This window comes from Aethalodelphis obliquidens, unplaced genomic scaffold, assembly GCF_003676395.1.
Source record: "Aethalodelphis obliquidens isolate GAN/ISIS:26980383/991018 unplaced genomic scaffold, ASM367639v1 scaffold2, whole genome shotgun sequence".
Classification (NCBI taxonomy): domain Eukaryota; kingdom Metazoa; phylum Chordata; class Mammalia; order Artiodactyla; family Delphinidae; genus Aethalodelphis; species Aethalodelphis obliquidens.
Genome location: NW_020837946.1, coordinates 62,839,267 through 62,860,307, shown reverse-complemented (window position 1 = coordinate 62,860,307; position 21,041 = coordinate 62,839,267). Strand labels below are relative to the sequence as shown.

Below are 21,041 nucleotides of genomic sequence, written 5' to 3'. Positions count from 1 at the left end.
TGTGCCCTTTGCAATGAGACACTCAGCTCCTCCCGTTAAGGATTGGAATCTCCCACAGCCCCTTGAATTTGGGCTGGCCTGTGACTGGCTTTGGTCAGCTGAATGAGGCCGAGGTGATGGTGTGTCGGTTCCACGCCTGCACCTCGAGAGGCCTGAGCACTTCCATTCACTCTCTTGGTTCCTCAACACGCCCTAGAACAGCCTGGCTTAGATTTCAGGCTGAGGAAGGCTCGCCTCAGCTCGCAGCCAGCCACCCGACCAGCAGACCCCAGAAGAGCCGCCCTGCCAAGATCAAGAGACATTTGTAGATGACCTGCTTTCGCAAGAGTAGGGCCAGGGAGACCCAACGAATCACCCAACTAAACCACACACTTGCGAACCAAATAAAGTCATGTGAAGCCACTGGGTTTTCTGTTTATTACACAGCATTACTGTGACAAGAGGTGACTGATACAGCCCTCTTTCTAACCTCCAAAATCAAGGTTTTGTTGCAGATTCCAACACCCTTCTGAGAAGCTCAACAAATAGCCAAACTCTGATTCTCAGTATGAATTCAGCCAGGACCCCCTGCTGCCTGTACAACGGTCTGTGGGAGGAATACTGTAGTAAGATGGAGTTACTTCAATTTCTCCAAGAGGACAAAGGGAAAGCTAGTTAGCCTGCTGGGAGAGACACACATGAGGAGTATGGGTGTGAGCATGTCCTACCAACCTCCCAGAGGGCCACAGAGACCACGGTAAGCTTGGTGTCATGGCATTTCTCGTGGGGTTGGCAAGGGAGGCCAGTCTCCCCATTCTGAACTGAGTTGGGCCTGATCTGAGACCAAGCGCATCAGGAATTGGGGGAAGACACGGAGCTGCCCCAGGCCCTGGATCCAAGGCACCAGCCAAGTCTATCTACCATCTCTGAAGGCAAGGAAGCCCTCCAGTGGGACATATCTGGAGTGACATATTACTAACCTCACTTTACAATCTGTCGATAGCTACGGCTCCACGTGGTAACCTACAGTGATAACGTTCCTTTGCAGAAGCTCAGGGGAGAACCTTGTTAAGTGTGTGAATGGTGATCCCTGACTAAAGACCCCTCCCTCAGATTACAGGGCAAGTCCTCCTCCCTCATTGTCTCTCCCTCTTCCTGTGTTATTTCCAGGGACTGTGAATGGAACTTGCACATCAAGGGCAAACGGGTGGAGTCTGAGTCACCTGGGCAGCTCTGGAGTGTTCCCCTGGGCTGTGTGGATGGAGCTCCTTCTGGGCTGGGGACCTGTCTGCCGGCAGCGCAAAGCTGCCCACAGACCAGCTCTCACAAGGCAACAGGCCATTGGCTGGAAATCTCAGGATTGACCCCTGGGCCACAGGTGCAGAGAAAGCAATAAAAAATAAGTTGCTGATGGCTGATTTCCGGTTCTGTTTATCCTTTTGAGTGATTTTTAAACATGAGGTTGAACATAGAAAAATCCTCCTTGACTTGATAGCTTAGCCTCTTGGTCCTCTTGGGACAGTAGTGAGGGTTCTGTTGTGTTAGGCCCCTCGAGGTAGTTAATGTATGCCTGCTCCCTGATAGCCTTTTCTGGACATTTTCCACTATAGTCGTGGTTATATAGGGGTGGTCTTAGTTGTTTGGTACCCTGGCCCTGGGGTGATTTGGGGCAGGGGGACTCTTGGCTTGGTGTGTGAGAGGTAGATAAGGGAAGTGATTGGGGGTCTGAGCTCTGGAGGGTTGGATCGCATATCAAAGCCATGCTTATAAGCTAGTTGTCTACTATCTCTAGGAATTAGCTAACCCTGGAAGGAGCAGTCCCTCTGCCCCAACCCAAAAGACCCCAGTGTGTCACAGCAACTGAAAATACAGAAAATAAAAACAAGGTGAATATGGCAAGCTGAGAGAATCCCTCTACTCTCAGCCCTGAGTGACTGAGTTACCAGGAACGCTTTATAACCTCTGGGATTTCTTTCAAGGCCACGCAGTTCAGGACACAGTATTCTGACCCCCTAAGTATTTACAGGAGTCATTCTCACCATCTCACTCCAGCTCTCTTGACCCGGAGCCATTCTTTGCTTTTTCAGAAAACAAACGGGATTAAAGTCCAGGGCTGGGACTTCCTCCTTGGGGTGTTTGACAAGGACTGACGTACTCTAGGTCCTTTGAATCTCGGAAGTCCAGGACACACCCAACCTTTGGTGCAGCATCCTGTATGCCGGAGCATAGCTAAAAGGACTGAAGCAAACATCTCACCATGAGGGACCCACTGACAGATTGTTCGGTGAGTAGTAGCTCAGTGTGGTTTGCCTGTGTGTGAGAGGGCGGCTGAAGAGTAGATTTATGTATTAATGGATTTGAACTTAAGAAATTTGGGACACTCAGAAGCCAAACATGTTTAGATATTGGCACTGGTACAAAAGTCTGTGGTTTTTCTTTGGTTCAATTTAAAACAGAGCTCTTTCTAGCAAATGACAGGGCAGGTAATTGTCATCTTTTATTCTCACATGCTTGAAAAAACTTTGAGTGTATGTAGCATTATATTTGCATGCAGATGGTGGCTGTTTGGGAAACATTCTTCAAATGTATGCCAGTGGTGCCAATATCGTGCATACTGTAGACACACAAATGCGCAGAATATCTGCAGCTAGTTTGGGGCTCTGGGAATGAAGTCAGGATGCAAGGGTTTTGCGTATTTTCCCATATCATTTAGAGCCCAGAACTGCAAGGGCCGAGGGAGGAAGTACAGGCTCCGCGCTCTGTCCGCCCTGCGGTGGTCCTTGGACACGTTTACCAGCGTGTTTGTTTCAATCCTGGGAGCGTACCAAAAATAGAAGGGTGGTCAAGTTGTGAGGTCGTTAGCCGCAAGAGCAGAGATGTAATTTAGGAAATGAGGAGCAATTAAAATGGAGGGGGGAGGAAATAAAGTAATCAAAGATTGTCAGTGTGTTATCCCAAGAAATGGTGCCAAAAAACTAAAACTGGTGACATCAGAAGCAAGGGGTTGCATTCATCCTTCAAGTATTTTATTAAAAACAAACAAACAAACAAACAAAAAAACGTGGAGAAGCAGATAAACAGGGGCTGCCATAAACCCATAAAGAAAAAGATCAACAGAGAATTATTGGTTTCGTTTGTGTTTATTCAGTGGATGTGGAAAGCACAGGCTTAGCAAAGATGAAACTGTATCCACCATCCCGCAGAATGAGTTCAGGAATCAGACGAGCTAAATGAGATAAAGTCACGATGGCTAGTGATATTAATAATGACAGCGTAGTAGCAGCCTCTGCCTACTTTTACTTTTTAAAAACACAGTAGTCTCAGAGGCAAAAAATATACAAATCAATTTTCACTGCAAAGTAAAGGAGCTGTTACAGTGGGGGATTCCTGGACTGAATGTCAATATTATGACATAGTCTGAGTGTGTTTCGTGTTTGGTAATTGCAATCATTGTTGCTTTTGTTGTGGTCATCCACTTACAATGCTTGGTGTCAGTTTATTTATGTCTTGTCTTGTAAAAAAAAAAAAAAGTCTGCCTGCCGCAACTAAGACCTGGTGCAACCTAAATAAATAAATCTTTTTAAAAATCGTAAAAAAAAAAAAACACACACTAGTCACATGTGTCTAAGGTAAAAAGAAATTCCAACAATATGGTTGTAGACAGATTTTAAGGGCAAAACCTCCTCCATTTGATTTCCTCCACCCCAATCTTATTTCTATTGGTAAGCTAACAGATAACTTTTCAAAAAGTCTTTTCTCATTTATGTATTTGTTTATTTTTCACTCCTTGCATTTGCTCCCTTACCAAAATGTTGACTCCTCTCCTTTCTCCTGATAGGTTAGCGGTAATGTTTTTGTATAGGGTGGGTGAGTGGGACGGGGATGGGATAAGTGGAAGCAAAACCTTGGCACCAACGGTCACCAAAGAAGAAATCAAGACCAAGGGAAGAGTGAGATAGTGGAGAGGAAAACTGAAGCCAGGATAAGTTAAAACAAAAACAGAAACTAAAAACCAAAAGCCTAATATCCCTCTCTAAGGCTGACTTCAGACATGGACCTAGGAGAAATACTTCCTTTGAGCAGCTCCCAAGACAACGCATCACCATATCTCTATGTCAGCTTAATGCTCCCTCCCTGACATGTGGAGCCCTTTTTCCTGTGCTTAACTATTGCCCCAAGGACTCCTGTCCTTGTCCCCAAACTTGAAAGTCATCTTTCTGGGCCCACTGCCACCAAACGTAGTCGAGAGCGGGAGGGATATTCCTTCAGCCAGGGTTTCTGAATCCTCTGAAGTCACAGAATCTTTATTTATTTGCAATTGTTTCATCTTCAGCAAGTGTTCAAGTTGATTTCCTGGTGCAGTCCTAGTTTGCGCTTGGGCAACAAGGCTGTGTGAAGATGAGGCTGCAATTTGGCAACAGAATAAAACAAGGGAGTGGACTGCAAAAGAATGCTTCATGAAACAGGTAGTTTCATGAAGAAACCAAAAAGAACGCAAAGCTTTAACTTTCTGCAAAATATTCCATTTCATGAGTCCCTAGGGTTACACGGAACACAACTAATTCATCAAGCCTTAGCTTAGCTACAGTTCTTAACTTGGTCTACCCCAGCGGATCCACATATGGAAACAGTGGTTTGTGTGACCTTCGATGGGAAAAGCATGACCTATTTATTTGTGTTAGTTTCTAACTGCAATTTAGAATTTCCTCCAATTTTGGATATAAGCAGCAAGCCCTAGTACAACTGCAGCGTCTGTGACTTTGTAACTAATAAAAACCATTTCTATTTTTATATAACATTACATTTGTTTACAGATATCTAGAAATACTATTTACTCACACTCAGTGTGACTTAGAAATTTGGGTAAATCTTAAGACTCATTATTTAGTATGTTAATTAAAAAGCATATAAAATATGATTTAAAATTGTATTTTATAAAACACATATCAATGTAATCAGTTTCCTTTATAATCCTGTTATTTTGTTTTATGCATTTGAAAATATTTTTCTGAGTAAAATAGGTCTCACCAGACTCCAGAAAAAATTTAAAAACCTCTTCTTTTATGTCATGCTCCAATGAGTAAGATAAGCTGATAGCTGGGCCATTCTACCTCAAAGAGCTGGGTTAGTGTCTATGCACAAATTATCAGTCACCAGGGTAGCACACAAGATTGCTTGAATGCTGTGTAGGACTTTTAACTAATCTCGAGAAAGTCAGAACTTATTTGAAGGAGATTTTTTAAAGTTCTCTTTTTGAAAAAGAGAAGAATTGGCTCTGGGCCTTGATGCCTTAATGCCTGTGAGCTTAGCTTCTAATCCTCAAAATATGCCAAAGGAAATCATTTACAAATCCATGTGCAAGGAAACAGGATCAGATCATCTCCAAATGAAATAATCTAATCATTAAAAAAAAAATAGCACCTTCCTAAGAAACAACGCCATAGAAATCAAGGGCAAATAATTAACTATAAGCAAGGTTTTCCTTTTACTCACTCCTTCAGTATCCAGGTAGGGAGCTGTCAAAGCAGGCTTCCCTGGGTCCACATAGTCAGCCTCTTCTCTTAACTTCATCAGCTGTCGAAACAGTACTGTGGGGCTGCTCCTTCAGCCTGGTTCAGACGCCAACCCGAGCATCCCATTTCAGTGGCTCAACCTGGGTCAGAAGGTATTAACTGGCACTAATATAAAAGATGCTGGGGCAATGGTCCATGGCTCCTGAGGGGTTCTGAGACACTGCAGAGATAAGGAGGCAGCTTGGGTCTGGCTTGGATGTCGGCCCACAGCATCCCCAGTGTGCATCTGTGAGATGTGTGATGTGCCATTTCACATTTTGTGGGCCTCTGTTTCCTCATCTGTAAAGTAAGAGGGGGAGAGGATGAAGTAGACTATGTTCTTTAATGTGTCTCACAATCTATGACAGCCTCCTGCCATGGAGATTCTAAATATTACCTAGGTGCCTAACAAATACAATTTCTTAGTTTACAAAAGCAGTACTTAGAAATAGTACACCACATGAAATCAGTAGCACAGTGCCTGGCATGTGAAAGGCATACAACAAAAGCTTATTTGATTAACATTAAGTAGAATATCATGGTTTGTTTAACACTATGAGGGTCATCATTACTCCCTGCCCACCAAAAAAAAAAAGCAAACTTTTCATACTTGCACCTAGAATGAAAATGGATTTTTCTAGAGTAATTGAATTTAACCTTCTTAATCATTCAAATCGTGGAAAGTCAGAAAGAGCAGCTAGGCCAAGGTTGATAAAGTGAATTTTTTGTTGTTCATAAGACCTCTGTCTAATCATTTCATGTGCCAATTGCCTAGGTTACTAAGTTTTTTCGTAACGATAATATTTATCTGACAGAATTTGCTTATATGTGCTGGGCAGAAGCATTTTCTTAATGGCAGAATGGGACATCTCTGTGTACATTAGTTATCTACCTGAAGGGATTTTTAGATTCTCAGAAAGATTCCACATATTTCTCCACCAGCCTGCAATCCCTTTATCAGGGAACAAAAAAACATGTCGTTTTTTCCTAGTACTTAATGACATTATGGAAAAGCAGCATGTTAATATAAATTCAAATGGAGATGTAAGATCAACAGTAGGTTCTTTCCTGGAATGAATATTTGGTAGGGGGTGGGGTATTCAAAAGCTCAGTAGGTGGGAAAAAAAACAGGAAAAATTCATCTTCCACGACTCTGAGTAGAGCAAAGCCTTCTGTGCTGGTTGATGACATTGGCGAGCGATCTGCCCTGCTCATAATACTGAAAGGTAATACCACTCTGAGTACACTTAGTGTGATTATACTGATTAGCTCTTTATAAATATACTTATTTCTAATAGATTCTCTAGTTGATTTGCTCACTTAACATTTCTAATCACAGTTCTGTCTCTAACTAATGAGGTTATCTTTTGCTGTTACGGCCTTAACTATAAAATAAGAGGATTGGACTTTAGTGGTTTCCAAACTGTGCTCCATGGAATCCCTTCAGAGCCCCTGTGCTGGGTGAGAGTGGGGTGGGGAAGAAAGATGGGAGAGGAGAAGGAGAGCCAAAGCCAAGGTCAAGAGACTTCATCCCCTCAAAGCAGATAAGTTGTAAGATTTTCTGATTACACACACACACACACACACACACACACACACACACACACGCACTGGATGAGATGGTCTCTGGGGTCTGCTTTGATGTTTATGCAAGTCTGCTTTTGCAAGACAGCTTTTGTCTTAAAGTCTGAGTAGATGGCACAAGATGAAAGGTACAGAATCATTGCATCAAAAAAGGGGTTATGCTGAAATAATGGAACTATTCTTAGTCACTCTTTTATTTATGGATATCACCTTTACCTCAGTCTGGATCAGGGTTTATCATGGAGTGTCCAGTACATTATATGTAGAGTCAACGATAAAGATTCTTCCCATTGCTGTAATAAGCAGAACGTCCCACCCTTATCTGATCATTGAGTTAACAACAACATAATGTATCGAAGAACTTCCTGACTTGTGTGTACCTGGGCACACAAGTGCCCAGGGGTCTGGGGGATGAGTTACAGGGGGGGTGTAGCTGGGGGGCTGAGCTCATGGGCCAGTTGCCTCTACCTTGAACAAATTTGTCCATTTACCACATTGTTTCAGTACAAATATCATTTTCCATGTATATCATGATGTGAAAAAATTAGGAAGTTAGAAAGTACTAGCCTATTAAATGACAGGAAAATCCTTCCAAAATCCAAAACTGGGAGCCCCAGGGGCAACTGGTGCCATAAGATGTGCTTCTTGCTTAAAAAAGATTCTTGCTTAAGAAAGTTGAATCTGAATGCCTTAGGGAAAGACAGGTGGTCTCCATACTGCCACAGCTCACCCACTCTCCTCTAAAAGCAACCGAGTTTTGAATCATTGGTTTATAAACTTTCCAGGCTTTCTGGCTTCCTAGAACCAGTCCTGTGGAGATAGTATTTTTAAAATGTGTCTTAGAGAGTTTTGATGGCTTGATAAGTTCGGGAAATGCAGTAGCCCCTGAAGCCCCAGGACAGGGAAAAATTCTCAACTGGTTCTGCTCATTTCCACTTTGGTTAGGGGCAAGTTTTCCCCTACCTTCCTCATCCTCATACATGGTATCTGAGGCACCCTATTCTTTCCCCAGGACTATTGGATGCAAATCGCCTCTTCTGGTGATGGTGGGCTGATGGGGGTCCGTGTCCTAAGACAGCTCATCTCAGAGTCCCTTCCCTCCCCTCCTAGTCTTCCTGATGGGAGTTTCTTCTCTCTGCTGCTCGGAAGGCATCCTTCCATCCAACTCTCTGCTTTGTCTTCTCCCAGCCCCAGCCTTACAGTGTTTGAGAACAGAAAAATTCACTTCGCAAGCATGCATCCAAATCTTTCTCTCCTGCACATGGCCCCCTGATGTTTTTGTTTGGTCTTTGTTTCTGTTTTGGTGTAAGCTGGAGAGAGAAACAGGTAAGACACTATTTTAAAAGATAGCTTAATAGTGTGTAATACTGTGAGATATTTCTAAGTAAATAAGAATGCTACAGGACCTATAAAGAAAACTGTAAAATTTTATTGAACATGAAATAAGATTTGAACAAATGAAAAGACTTACTATGCCCGTGGGTGGGAAGTCTAAATACCATAAAAAAGTTAATTTCCTCAAATTGAGATATATAGATGTAATGCGATTCCACTTAGGATCTCAACAGGGATTTTTAAAATTGTAATTAGATAAATGTTGATACAGAAGAACAAATGTGCAAAAATAGTCAAAGAAATTATTAAAAGGAAAAATTGTTATTTAAAAAGAGCAGAAGCAAAGTGTCAATATCTCTGTAACTTTGGTAGTGAGAATATAATGTGTATCATAATTATTGTTTGTATCATTCTTATTTATAAAACATAAAAATGTTTCATAATTTAAAATAAAAAGTTAAAAGACTGTGTATGAGTTAGAACTATGTTTACCTGCATATTTAGAAAACCCAAAATAAAAGTGGCTTAAAAAAGCCTACTGTTATATTTCTCTCATACATAAAATAAGTCCCAAAGTAGAGAGTTGGGGGCTTCTGTGGTGGCCCCCAGGGCATCAGGGACCCAGGCTCTTTCTCGCTTTCTGATCTAAGATCTTAGCATGTGGCATCCATCCTCAAGATCACCTTACGGCATCAGCTGTCATTTTAAGTCCAGGTTTCAGGAGAAAGGAGGAAGGAATTTTCACTAAAACCCAACACAAAACTTTCACCCATACCTCTTTGGGAAGCATTTAGTCACATGGCTACTACAGCTACGGGTGAGAGGGGCTGAGAAATGACTTTATTCCAAGGGCATGTGCCTGCCCAACATGTCTCTATTTTCTTCTCATGATACCTACGTGTGTTTTATTGGATGTTATTTGGTGTTATGGGAAGAAAATGAAAGCCTTAAGGGACAATTTAGTGAAAGTGTTTAGGTAACAAAGGAATAAACAAAAAAGCTAAACAATTTAAAAATGCTTACCAAACTCTTCCATTGTACTTGTAAGGGGAGGAAGGAGGCCTGAAAGTATCACATCATTCATAGATGACAACTTATGTTTGTGGAAATAAAAATGAGAAAGCTTGGTTGCCCAATAGTGATTTTACTCTCATGGCTTAGAGGAGAATCATTTCTTCATGACGGAGGCTACACTTGGATTGCACTACAGGTATGTTTTGCTTGCTTGGCAAAGAGTTGAAAATTTTGTGAATTGTTTGCTGCAAAATTTTAAAAGTTATGTTTCAGATACCAATCCTCATTTCAGCTTTTTTGCACAAAAAAAGCTGGTCCATGATCCAGAGTTGTTGTGGCAGCCGTCTCTCCAGTTCACTGTCCCCACCCTGCGCCTCCCTCATCCAGGTGCCTATAGGCACCGAATTTTTGCAAACCTTGCTTTAGGAGTTAACAATGTCCTTCTAAAGAGCTTTGCCCTGTCACAGTTGTGTTTGTGTCCCAGCCAGTTTCAATGAAGCCGTTTGCTCCTATTGTGTGTCTACCAAATCCTGTCATGGCTTTCTGTGTTAAATTCAGGGGAAAGTTAAACTACTGCATAAAGAGGAAAAGATTTGGTATCTATAGGATTATGTTTCTACGTCCTAGGTATTGGTTGGTTCCACCCCTGAAGGTAGGGACCTGGCTTAGGTCATTTCTTTAGGTCTTTCTACCTCTGTGCCCTATGTCCTCTTTACTACTCTGCTAGCTGCTTACTCCAGGTGCTATAGCTGAAAGGTTGCCTCAGCTCTGAGGATTCATATAATGGGAACATGCCTGCCCTATAGTAGGTGCTCAGGAAGTGTGAGTTTCCCTCCCTTTCCCCTTCTCAACAAGTGACCAGCACCATGCTCGAGACATTGGAGGGCTGGAAGAGGCTGACTCATTGTATGAACAAAGAGCCACCACACGGCACTCAGTCTACGCAGAAGTTGCGTCCTCTCGTGTACAATCTTATTTTGAAAAATGTGATGGGCTATCGCATCTCCCAGATGGAAACGTTGAGACAGTGTGTTTGAGACTTGATCACCTCACTCATCCACTCTGTGTCAGGGGAGCAGCAGAATCAATTTTCACTTGCCCTCTCCACCTGGGCACTTAAAATCTATTGTCATCAATGTCTAGCCTTACCAATACAATTTTCAGAATAACATTGTGGAGTTCGAAGTCACATGACAAAATCTTTTGACTGATTTTTGTGTCTACAGGCTAAATTCATATATAGATAAATTTATAAGGTTTGGTTCAACCAAAATGTTCAACTCATTATTATAACATTCTTATTACTAGAGTTAAATGAGACATAGAGGGGCCTAGGAGAAATTTTATTACCAAATTATTCACTTACATTTTCTATCTCAGCCAAGAAGTACTCACTATAATGGTTCAGGGTTTGTCATGAGGTCCAGGGATAGTATTTTGGAATTTGTGGGGAATATGCAGGGAATATTTCAGAATGTACTTTTAGCCTTCCTGGGAATAATAGGGGTGACAGGAATCCAAATGTACCCCACTGTTGAACTGTTTGCATTTGGCCTAGGAAGAGACAGGTAGACCAGCTTTATTTTTAAAAAGTTCTCCAGGATCTTTCACATCCACGCAGAAGAGACTTCATCTTTATTTTAAGAACTCACCCAAAAGGTGTGCATTCTGTAGCTGCGTGATCATTTACAACGACAGTCATCATTACAGCACCGTTCTGAATTTATAGGAGTTCCGTCTTTGGAAGTGCTCATAAACCTTCTGTGCATCTTTTTCAGTATAATAAAGTATACAAGAACCTAAAGGAGTTTTCTCAAAATGGAGAAGATTTCTGCAAGCAGATCACATCCATTCTTCAGCAAAGGTACAAAATGCATGTTTGCATGAAGCAGTTCTCCCTCTTTAGTTGCAGCAAGCGATATAAGTGGAGGAGTGATTACAGCTGTCCTACTTTCCAGAACACAGCGTTATATTTTGGTACTTGAGAAATTGCTTTGAAGAGTGATTCTCTGTTATTGCACATTTATCATTGGGGCACCATAAGAATCAGGAAACAGGGCTTCCCTGGTGGCGCAGTGGTTGGGAGTCCGCCTGCCGATGCAGGGGACACAGGTTCGTGCCCCGGTCCGGGAAGATCCCACATGCCGTGGAGCGGCTGGGCCCGTGAGCCATGGCGTCCAGAGCCTGTGCTCCGCAACGGGAGAGGCCACAAGTGTGAGAGGCCCGCGTACCGCAAAAAAAAAAAAAAAAGAAAAAAAAAGAATCAGGAAACAACAGGACGTAATTCTGCTTGGGAAGGCTCAGCCAGGTCCCTTCTGATCACTGCCCTCTCCTGGGGCCCACCATTGTACCGATGTGTACTCTACCATTAGTGCGCTCCTCACACAGATGGCAATTATTCGTTTATATTTCTGTCTCCCTAGCGAGGGTAGTGGCTGTGTCTTATTCATCTTTGTACGCTGAGCTCTTAGAGTCTGGCCTTTTGACTTCTTCAGTGTCTGTTGAATGAATGCGTGGATGAATGAAAAGTCACCTTTTTCAGTATCATCTTCTCTCTCTTTTTTTGTTATTTGCTTTTTTTTAAACATCATTATTGGAGTATAATTGCTTTACAATGGTGTGTTAGTTTCTGCCTTATAACAAAGCGAATCAGCTATAGATATACATATATCCCCAACACTATCATCTTCTCCTAATACTAGATACGATCACGTGTAAAGCTGTTCACTGTGGTGAAATGAACACACTGAACTCAGTTAAGAAAGTTACAAAAACTCCTGCTTAAAATTAGAGTCCACGAGGACTGAATGGGGCCATCAAGGGTGCTTAGGCCATTTCCCTATGTCCAGACAGCTCTGTAATAAACAACTCCAAAGAGACCTTCAAGAAAGATTGTTTATTCTTTCAAGGGAACCCATTTCAACTTTAAAATATTGCGTGTGTACCATAAGGACAAAGATGCCTGAGTTGATCGCATCCTGTATTAGTAGGTCAAGAGCAAGGGAGAACATTAGCTTTATCAGGACTGATGAATGAGGCCAAGGAAAGATACAGGAGAGTTCAAGTGTGCTTTTTTTTTAAAAAAAAATTATATTTATTTAACGAATGCTTGTAAAGAATTTGGATTACCTTTTGTTTTAATATTTATTTATTTATTTATTTATTTATTTATCTGCGCCGGGGCTTAGTTTCAGGCATGCGGGATCTTCATTGACCGGTGTGGGATCTTCGTTGCGTCGTGCAGGATCTTTAGTTGTGGCATGTGAGATCTAGTTCCCTGACCAGGGATCGAACCCGGGCCCCCTGCATTGGGAGCGTGGAGTCTTAACTGCTAGACCACCAGGGAAGTCCCCAAATGTGCTTTTTTATTCGCGGTACACGGGCCTTCCACTGCTGTGGCCAATTGTGGCCCACGTACCGGAAAAAAAAAAAATGCATTCAGTAAATCCTTGTAGATTGAATGAATAAATAAATGAAAGATAGTTAAGGGTTTATTTTCTTATTATTACATCTACATTATTAGAACAGGGTCTTTACTATTGTTGTATATTAACAATTCCAGACACCTTGCTTAAGAATCCATTGGAATGTGGTTCTTCTAACACTTCTGTATTAGCTTGTGGCTACAAGGGACTGCATCCCAATTAAGCTTCGAGACCAGATAATGGTTTATTTCCAATCTCAGCTGCCTTCTTGCATTTGTTCTAATTGGTGGTGATAGAAAAGTGTTGGTATTGAAACACCATTTTGCCTGGAAATTCTGCAATTCATGGTATTGCTTAGCTTCTTTTATCCAATTAGTTTCTCCAGTTTCTTTTTTTATAGTAGTAACTCAGATTTAGCCAGAAACACACAGCAGCTCCTAAGATGCCTAATGTCAAAGTCATCAGGTTCATTTCAACACAATCACAGATCAGATTCAAAAAGACAAAGGCACATTTCCAGAAACGATTTAAGTGTTTGGTTCCCTGCACCCTCACGGCTAAGGTTTAAACAGACTTTGATGGGGAAAGTCAATTTTTTCTCTCTAAGGAAACTTAAGGTCAGGTTTTCAAATGGCAAGTACCACAACTCTGGACATAAATTTTTTTTTTAATTAAAAAATAGAAGAAAAGAAAAGAAAAAAACAAAGAAGGAAATTTAGTTGGTCATTATTCCATCTACAATTCATTGCAGATGCTGTCAATGAAAGATAAATGATTAAAATGAAATCTTTGTTAAATTCTTACCTTTTCTAGTCTACCCATAGCCTGAGTGATCTTAATTCCCATAACTTAAGCTCTTTTTTTTGCATATTGATGACTCCCATATATACATTACTAGGCAGTATGTCTTATCCATACTTCAAACCATATATCCAACAGTCTATTGGACACTTCCAGCTGGACGTTCCATGAAACCACAAAGGCAGCCTATCCAAAACAGAGTTGATCGGCTTTTCCCAAAAGCTGGTACTCCTTCTGGATTTTTAACCATGATTACTGGTACCTCTGCCCACCCAATCAAGCCCAGTACCTCAGAGCCACCCATGACCCCTTCTGTCTCAACTCATGACCAAGTCTGTATATTTCTCTCTTCCAAACACCTCTTATTCCTATAGCTTTCTTTTCATTTCATGGCCTCTGCCATCGTTCTGACAGAACTCTTAACCCGTCCTCCTGCCTGGGGTACTACCTTGCAGCTGTGCAGTTTGTACACTGCACAAAATCACCTGGCTGATGGGCAGAGTGAAGGCAGACATCTAATCCACTCTCAACCCTCGAGTCTGGTACATGGGCTCAGAGCTCTGTCCCTTCAGAGGATCTCCTTTTTCTAGTCCAAGCAAGTTGCCTCAACTAGGGAGCATCTAATACATCTTCTACTCTGTGGCCAGGACCCTGTTTAAGACCCTTCAAAGACTCCAATGACCTTTAGTATAAAATTCAGCCTTTGTAGTATTTCATAAAAGGAACTTTGAGATCTGGGCCCTGCCTTCCTATCCAGCTTGTCTCTCTCCATCTCTGCATGACCCCACATCTCTCCATCTTACCTACAGTCACTGCTTACAGAACCACTTGCAATCACCCCCCATGGCTCCCTGCCATCCCTCCCACCCGCCTCCATGGGTCCCTGCATTTGTACCTGCTGTATCCACTGCCCGGTAGACACTTCTTCACCTGCATTGCCAGCCTCCACTCAATGCATTCTTCAAGATTCAGTCATCCCACCCTGGTGGGCCTTCAAGTCAAGATTCCAGTCCCCAGTGTCAAGAGTGCTCCTCAGAGATGTACAGAACCAGTGCTTACCTCTGCTATCACTCTACTGCCTACACTGTTACTTTCTGTTGACTTGTCTGTCTCCTCCACTCCTTGAGGGTCTTTGTATCCCACGTGACTAGCACAGAGCAGGCATTCAATAGATGTTCACTGAGGGAATGAATGCATTCGTGTATGAGCGACTCTGTGCCTCAGGCACTCATAACTTTTAAGAAGTTTAAGTTAGGCTCTTTACAAGGAGCAATAAATGAGTGTGTCAAAGAAATTTACTTACATCGTGTATAGAATGTTATTTTGAATAAAAGCTAGAAAAGAATAATAAAATCACAGAAGAGACCATTTATCCAGCACCATCTAGAGATCAAGCACTGCGTTAGATGTGTCGATCCTTGGTCTCTTTTACTTAAATTCTCAGAACCCAATGCAGTGTGCAAATACTCTCATCCACCCCTGATTTACAGATTGGGGTATGGAGAAGGTGATACATTTTGACTTCTACCCAGCTCTACCCAGGCTTGTTGTAAGGGCATCTTCCGAGTGGGCAGGCACTTTGGGGCACTGCTGTGGGAGTCCCAGCACACTCAGCGTCCTGGCCCATCTCCCTTCACATAGGGTTTTCTATGGGAAGGGATACCAGCGGTCATCAAGCTCAGTGGCTTTCAAACCTGGTAGCACAGGGGTCTGTGGGGAGCTCTCAAGGGCCACTTCAGGGGGTAGGATGAAATTAAATGGGCAGGGCTCAGAGCCCTTGTCCCACTTATTCAGAACATAATATCTATATGATATGGTGGGATGCTGTATAAAATTTTGTTTTCCAGCTAAAAAGTTTAAAAACCCGCTCTTCTTGTCCATTTTACCTGACTTCCCCCATGACAACACTCCTTCCCACCCCACATAAACTCACTCAGTTCAGGAATTAACAGACACAGAGGATCTGAAATGCTACACCTACCTTAGCTGTGCCTTCCCTGGGCCGGAAGTGAGCAGTGACTCAGTGGAACTCCCAGACTGGCCCAAGACAGGGCGACCTCCAGGTCTCATCCTCCCATTTCTCCTTTTTTATACTGCCGTCAGGAGCCAGAATTAAGGCAATGAGTAATGACGAAGTGGGCGTTGTGGGCTAGCCAGAGAACCTAACCACTCAAGAAACAGAGCTGCTGTGTAAAAATGTCTTTCAGATTGTTAATAACTAACTTTTAAACACAAGCCTATTTGTATGAGCTTGTGACTCTTTCAAAAGGCAAACTGATAAAGCTTGGGTGGAAAATGTCAGCATACCAGGCCCCAAGAAGCTGTTGCTGATAGAAAGTAGAAGGGCAGAGACGGGGGTGTGAAACTGCAAAGATTTTCAGATTACTAAAATTTCTTCTTAATTCGTAGTAAAGGGAGGGCTCAGTCACCTGCTGTTTTCAAGCTTAAGAGAGCCTTAGTTCAATTTTAATTAATTCCTCATAGACACAGGGGCCAGCTACAGTGTTCGTTTTCTATCACTTTTTATCATTTTAATTTTCTTAGAGCACGGTACTCTAAAATTTATTACCTGGTCACTTATAGTCTTACAGTTTAATTTGTGGTCTGTCTAAAATATTGAATCTGATATTTTCTATCTCTCCTTTCTTTCAAAAATATAAATATAATTTATTTTCAAATCTAAGACAAATGTTAGTCTTTGACTTATTGGTCGGTCTTCATTATTACTAATGAAAATTTATTGACCTGCCTCCACATGCTGGGAGGAAATTAGAATATAAATGGATTAAAAGTCAGTGCATGCCATTTCCCTGGTTAGGGATCTTTAAGACTCACCGGAATATTCTGAGATTGAGTTACCCATCCAAAGAAATATATATCATCAATTTCATGTGCCAAGACAATTGCTTGGAGAATCTCAACTCCTATTAGATGTAGTAGCTGTAGGGCTAGAACATTAAGCTCAATGTTCTTATAAACTCTTTTCTGATTATTTTAATGAGGGGAAAAATTTCCATGTCTCAGTTTGAGATTAGCTCTGCCTTTCTTCACTTCTTTTGCATGTGGTGCTTTTTAGGCCAGAAACCATGATAAAACAGCTCCCTTAGAAGAAACCAGTGTGCTTGGAGGTGCAAATTGCCACCTCTGCCTTGGGAAAAGGTGTCCCTTTTGAACTCTGTCCTTTCACTTCTGTTTAGCAGGAATTCTGAAAGGCTATCTATTCTGCTTCATTAGACCCTAAGCACGGATAAGCCACATGGCAGTGTTTGTTCCAACTTACAAAAGTGACAGCTCTCTCCACGCTTGCCAGTTGGAACGTGGCTTCTTAGAGCGATTTCCTCTGGGGAGGAATTTACCCATTAACCTGTGCTAAGATAAAGGCCATTCAGGGTCAGAGGCCAGAGAGTTTTTCAGTTGTAGGCAAACTCACCAGAAAAGAAGCCGAGTGATGGGTTCCACTCCTCACGTATCCAAACTCATCCTCCCGACTTTATCATTTCATTTCTTTCTGATGTGTGGGGTAATCTGCTGAGGATTCTGAAATGGTTATTAGGGTTGAAAATGCAAGAGAAAATGATTGCAGCCTGTTTTGCTTGGTTGATTCTAAAGCTGGTTTTAAATATGAAATATATAATATTTGTATATTAGGGTCACCGATATAGTTTTGAAGGCGGAGTTGAAGGGTACAATCATGCTGCTCAGAGAGGCCGTGTCTGGTCTCAGAGGGCTACCTTGGTGACGTTTGATATCAGAGCCCCCTCTTCCCCACTTTTCTAGACCCTCAACACGTCCAGGAACTGCAAAGATGCTCTTGGAAGAGGCCCCGGGAAGCTCGTTCTGTCTACACAGAGGCTGCTGTGGATCCCGTTTCTAGCTGCTAAGCCGTCAGAGTTGTGGTGATTCAGAACACCGCAATTAAAGGCAAAGGGAGAGGCGGTGTCAATTTTAAAAAGCACTTGCCTTTGACTCCCCCGCAATTCTCCTTCTCCAGCTGCTTCCCCACAGTTTCAGAGGCAGGAGAGTGGAGTGCTGGGCAGGCAGGTTCTTGAGCCAGACAAGGGTTTGAATCCCAGAGGTCACTTCTCCATGAATGACCTCGGAAAAGTTGCTGACTAAACTCCGTGCCTTGCTGTTCCCCTCCATGAAATGGGTAGAGTAAGTGTGCCTTCCTGTTAGGAGGTATTGCAGGTTAAATGACGAAATGTACTTAAAACACTCAGAATGGTGCCTGGCACATTGTCTACAATAAATGTTGGATGTCACTAGTTTGTGTGTAGACAGAACACACAAGGTCAAGCATCAGCAACATGTCACAAAGGTGATGGGAGCACATTTGTTGGGAGAGAGAGCACAGTCTGGACACGAACTTCATGGGCAGGACTACAAGAATTTTTAAGCTGTATACCAACCTGTAAAACTACACATGCTCTTACTGCTCTGAAGCAAGAAATGCTCTGTGGTAATTGCCTCTCTCTTTTTTTTTTCTTTTTTCTTCTTTTTTTACATCTTTATTGGAGTATAATTGCTTTACAATAGTGTGTTAGTTTCTGCTTTATAACAAAGTGAATCAGTTATACATATGTTCCCATATCTCTTCCCTCTTGCGTCTCCCTCCCTCCCACCCTCCCTATCCCACCCATCCAGACGGTCACAAAGCACCGAGCTGATCTCCCTGTGCTATGCGGCTGCTTCCCAATAGCTATCTACCTTACGTTTGGTAGTGTATATATGTCAATGCCTCTCTCTCGCTTTGTCACAACTCACCCTTCCCCCTCCCCATATCCTCAAGTCCGTTCTCTAGTAGGTCTGTGTCTTTATTCCTGTCTTACCCCTAGGTTCTTCGTGACATTTTTTTTTCTTAAATTCCATATATATGTGTTAGCATACGGTATTTGTCTTTCTCTTTCTGACTTACTTCACTCTGTATGACAGACTCTAGGTCTATCCACCTCATTACAAATAGCTCAATTTCGTTTCGTTTTATGGCTGAGTATTCCATTGTGGAATGGAATGTACAATGGAATACAATATTCCATTGTATATATGTGCCACATCTTCTTTATCCATTCATCCGATGATGGGCACTTAGGTTGTTTCCATCTCCGGGCTATTGTAAATAGAGCTGCAATGAATATTTTGGTACATGACTCTTTTTGAATTATGGTTTTCTCAGGGTATATGCCCAGTAGTGGGATTGCTGGGTCATATGGTAGTTCTATTTGTAGTTTTTCAAGGAACATCCATACTGTTCTCCATAGTGGCTGTACCAATTCACATTCCCACCAGCAGTGCAAGAGTGTTCCCTTTTCTCCACACCCTCTCCAGCATTTATTGTTACTAGATTTTTTGATGATGGCCATTCTGACTGGTGTGAGATGATATCTCATTGTAGTTTTGATTTGCATTTCTCTAATGATTAATGATGTTGAGCATTCTTTCATGTGTTTGTTGGCAGTCTGTATATCTTCTTTGGAGAAATGTCTATTTAGGTCTTCTGACCATTTTTGGATTGGGTTTTTGTTTTTTTGATATTGAGCTGCATGAGCTGCTTATAAATTTTGGAGATTAATCCTTTGTCAGTTGCTTCATTTGCAAATATTTTCTGCCATTCTGAGGGTTGTCTTTTTGTCTTGTTTATGGTTTCCTTTGCTGTGCAAAAGCTTTGAAGTTTCATTAGGTCCCATTTGTTTATTTTTGTTTTTATTTCCATTTCTCTAGGAGGTGGGTCAAAAAGGATCTTGCTGTGATTTATGTCATAGAGTGTCCTGCCTATGTTTTCCTCTAAGAGTTTGGTAGTTTCTGGCCTTACATTTAGGTCTTTAATCTATTTTGAGCTTATTTTTGTGTATGGTGTTAGGGAGTGATCTAATCTCATACTTTTACATGTACCTGTCCAGTTTTCCCAGCACCACTTATTGAAGAGGTTGTCCTTTCTCCACTGTACATTTTTGCCTCCTTTATCAAAGATAAGGTGACCATATGTGCGTGGGTTTATCTCTGGGCTTTCTATCCTGTTCCATTGATCTATCTTTCTGTTTTTGTGCCAGTATCATACTGTCTTGATTACTGTAGCTTTGCAGTATAGTCTGAAGTCAGGGAGCCTGATTCCTCCAGCTCTGTTTTTCTTTCTCAAGATTGCTTTGGCTATTCGGGGTCTTTTGTGTTTCCATACAAATTGTGAAATTTTTTGTTCTAGTTCTGTGAAAAATGCCAGTGGTAGTTTGATAGGGATTGCATTGAATCTGTAGATTGCTTTGGGTAGTAGAGTCATTTTCACAATGTTGATTCTTCCAATTCAAGAGCATGGTATACCTTTCCATGTATTTGTATCATCTTTAATTTCTTTCATCAGTGTCTTATAATTTTCTGCATACATGTCTTTTTTCTCCTTAGGTAGGTTTATTCCTAGATATTTTATTTTTTGTGTTGCAATGGTAAATGGAAGTGTTTTCTTGATTTCACTTTCAGATTTTTCATCATTGGTGTATAGGAATGCCAGAGATTTCTGTGCATTAATTTTGAATCCTGCTACTTTACCAAATTCATTGATTAGCTCTAGTAGTTTTCTGGTAGCATCTTTAGGATTCTCTATGTATAGTATCATGTCATCTGCAAACAGTGACAGTTTTACTTCTTTTCTGATTTGGATTCCTTTTATTTCCTTTTCTTCTCTGATTGCTGTGGCTAAAACTTCCAAAACTATGTTGAATAAGAGTGGTGAGAGTAGGCAACCTTGTCTTGTTCCTGATCTTAGTGGAAATGCTTTCAGTTTTTCACCATTGAGGACGATGTTGGCTGTGGGTTTGTCATATATGGCCTTTATTATGTTGAGGAAAGTTCCCTCTATGCCTACTTTCTGCAGGGTTTTTATCATACATGGGTGTTGAATTTTGTCAAAAGCTTTCTCTGCATCTATTGAGATGATCATATGGTTTTTCTCCTTCAATTTGTTAATATGGCGTATCACGTTGATTGATTTGCGTATATTGAAGAATCCTTGCATTCCTGGAATAAACCCCACTTGATCATGGTGTATGATGTTTTTAATGTGCTGTTGGATTCTGCTTGCTAGTATTTTGTTGAGGATTTTTGCATCTATGTTCATCAGTGATATTGGCCTGTAGTTTTCTTTCTTTGTGACATCCTTGCCTGGTTTTGGTATCAGGGTGATGGTGGCCTCATAGGATGAGTTTGGGAGTGTTCCTCCCTCTGCTATATTTTGCAAGACTTTGAGAAGGATAGGTGTGAGCTCTTCTCTAAATGTTTGATAGAATTCGCCTGTGAAGCCATGTGGTCCTGGGCTTTTGTTTGTTGGAAGATTTTTTTTTTTTTTTGCGGTACGCGGGCCTCT

General features: G+C 41.7%; 1 protein-coding gene across 2 annotated transcripts in view; it reads left to right on the top strand.

Moving 5' to 3' along the window:
• The first annotated feature begins 1,907 nt into the window (after nucleotides 1–1,907).
• Nucleotides 1,908–21,041, top strand: part of NOSTRIN (nitric oxide synthase trafficking) — a 67,661-nt gene continuing 48,527 nt past the window's right edge. The window contains exons 1-2 of one of the 2 annotated variants that reach the window (XM_027129112.1): nucleotides 1,908–2,263; nucleotides 11,243–11,328. In XM_027129112.1, coding sequence (XP_026984913.1) covers nucleotides 2,237–2,263; nucleotides 11,243–11,328 — 113 coding nt within the window. In that variant the 5' untranslated portion in view covers nucleotides 1,908–2,236. The remainder of the gene's footprint in view (nucleotides 2,264–11,242; nucleotides 11,329–21,041) is intronic. The other variant, XM_027129103.1, reaches the window with a different exon arrangement.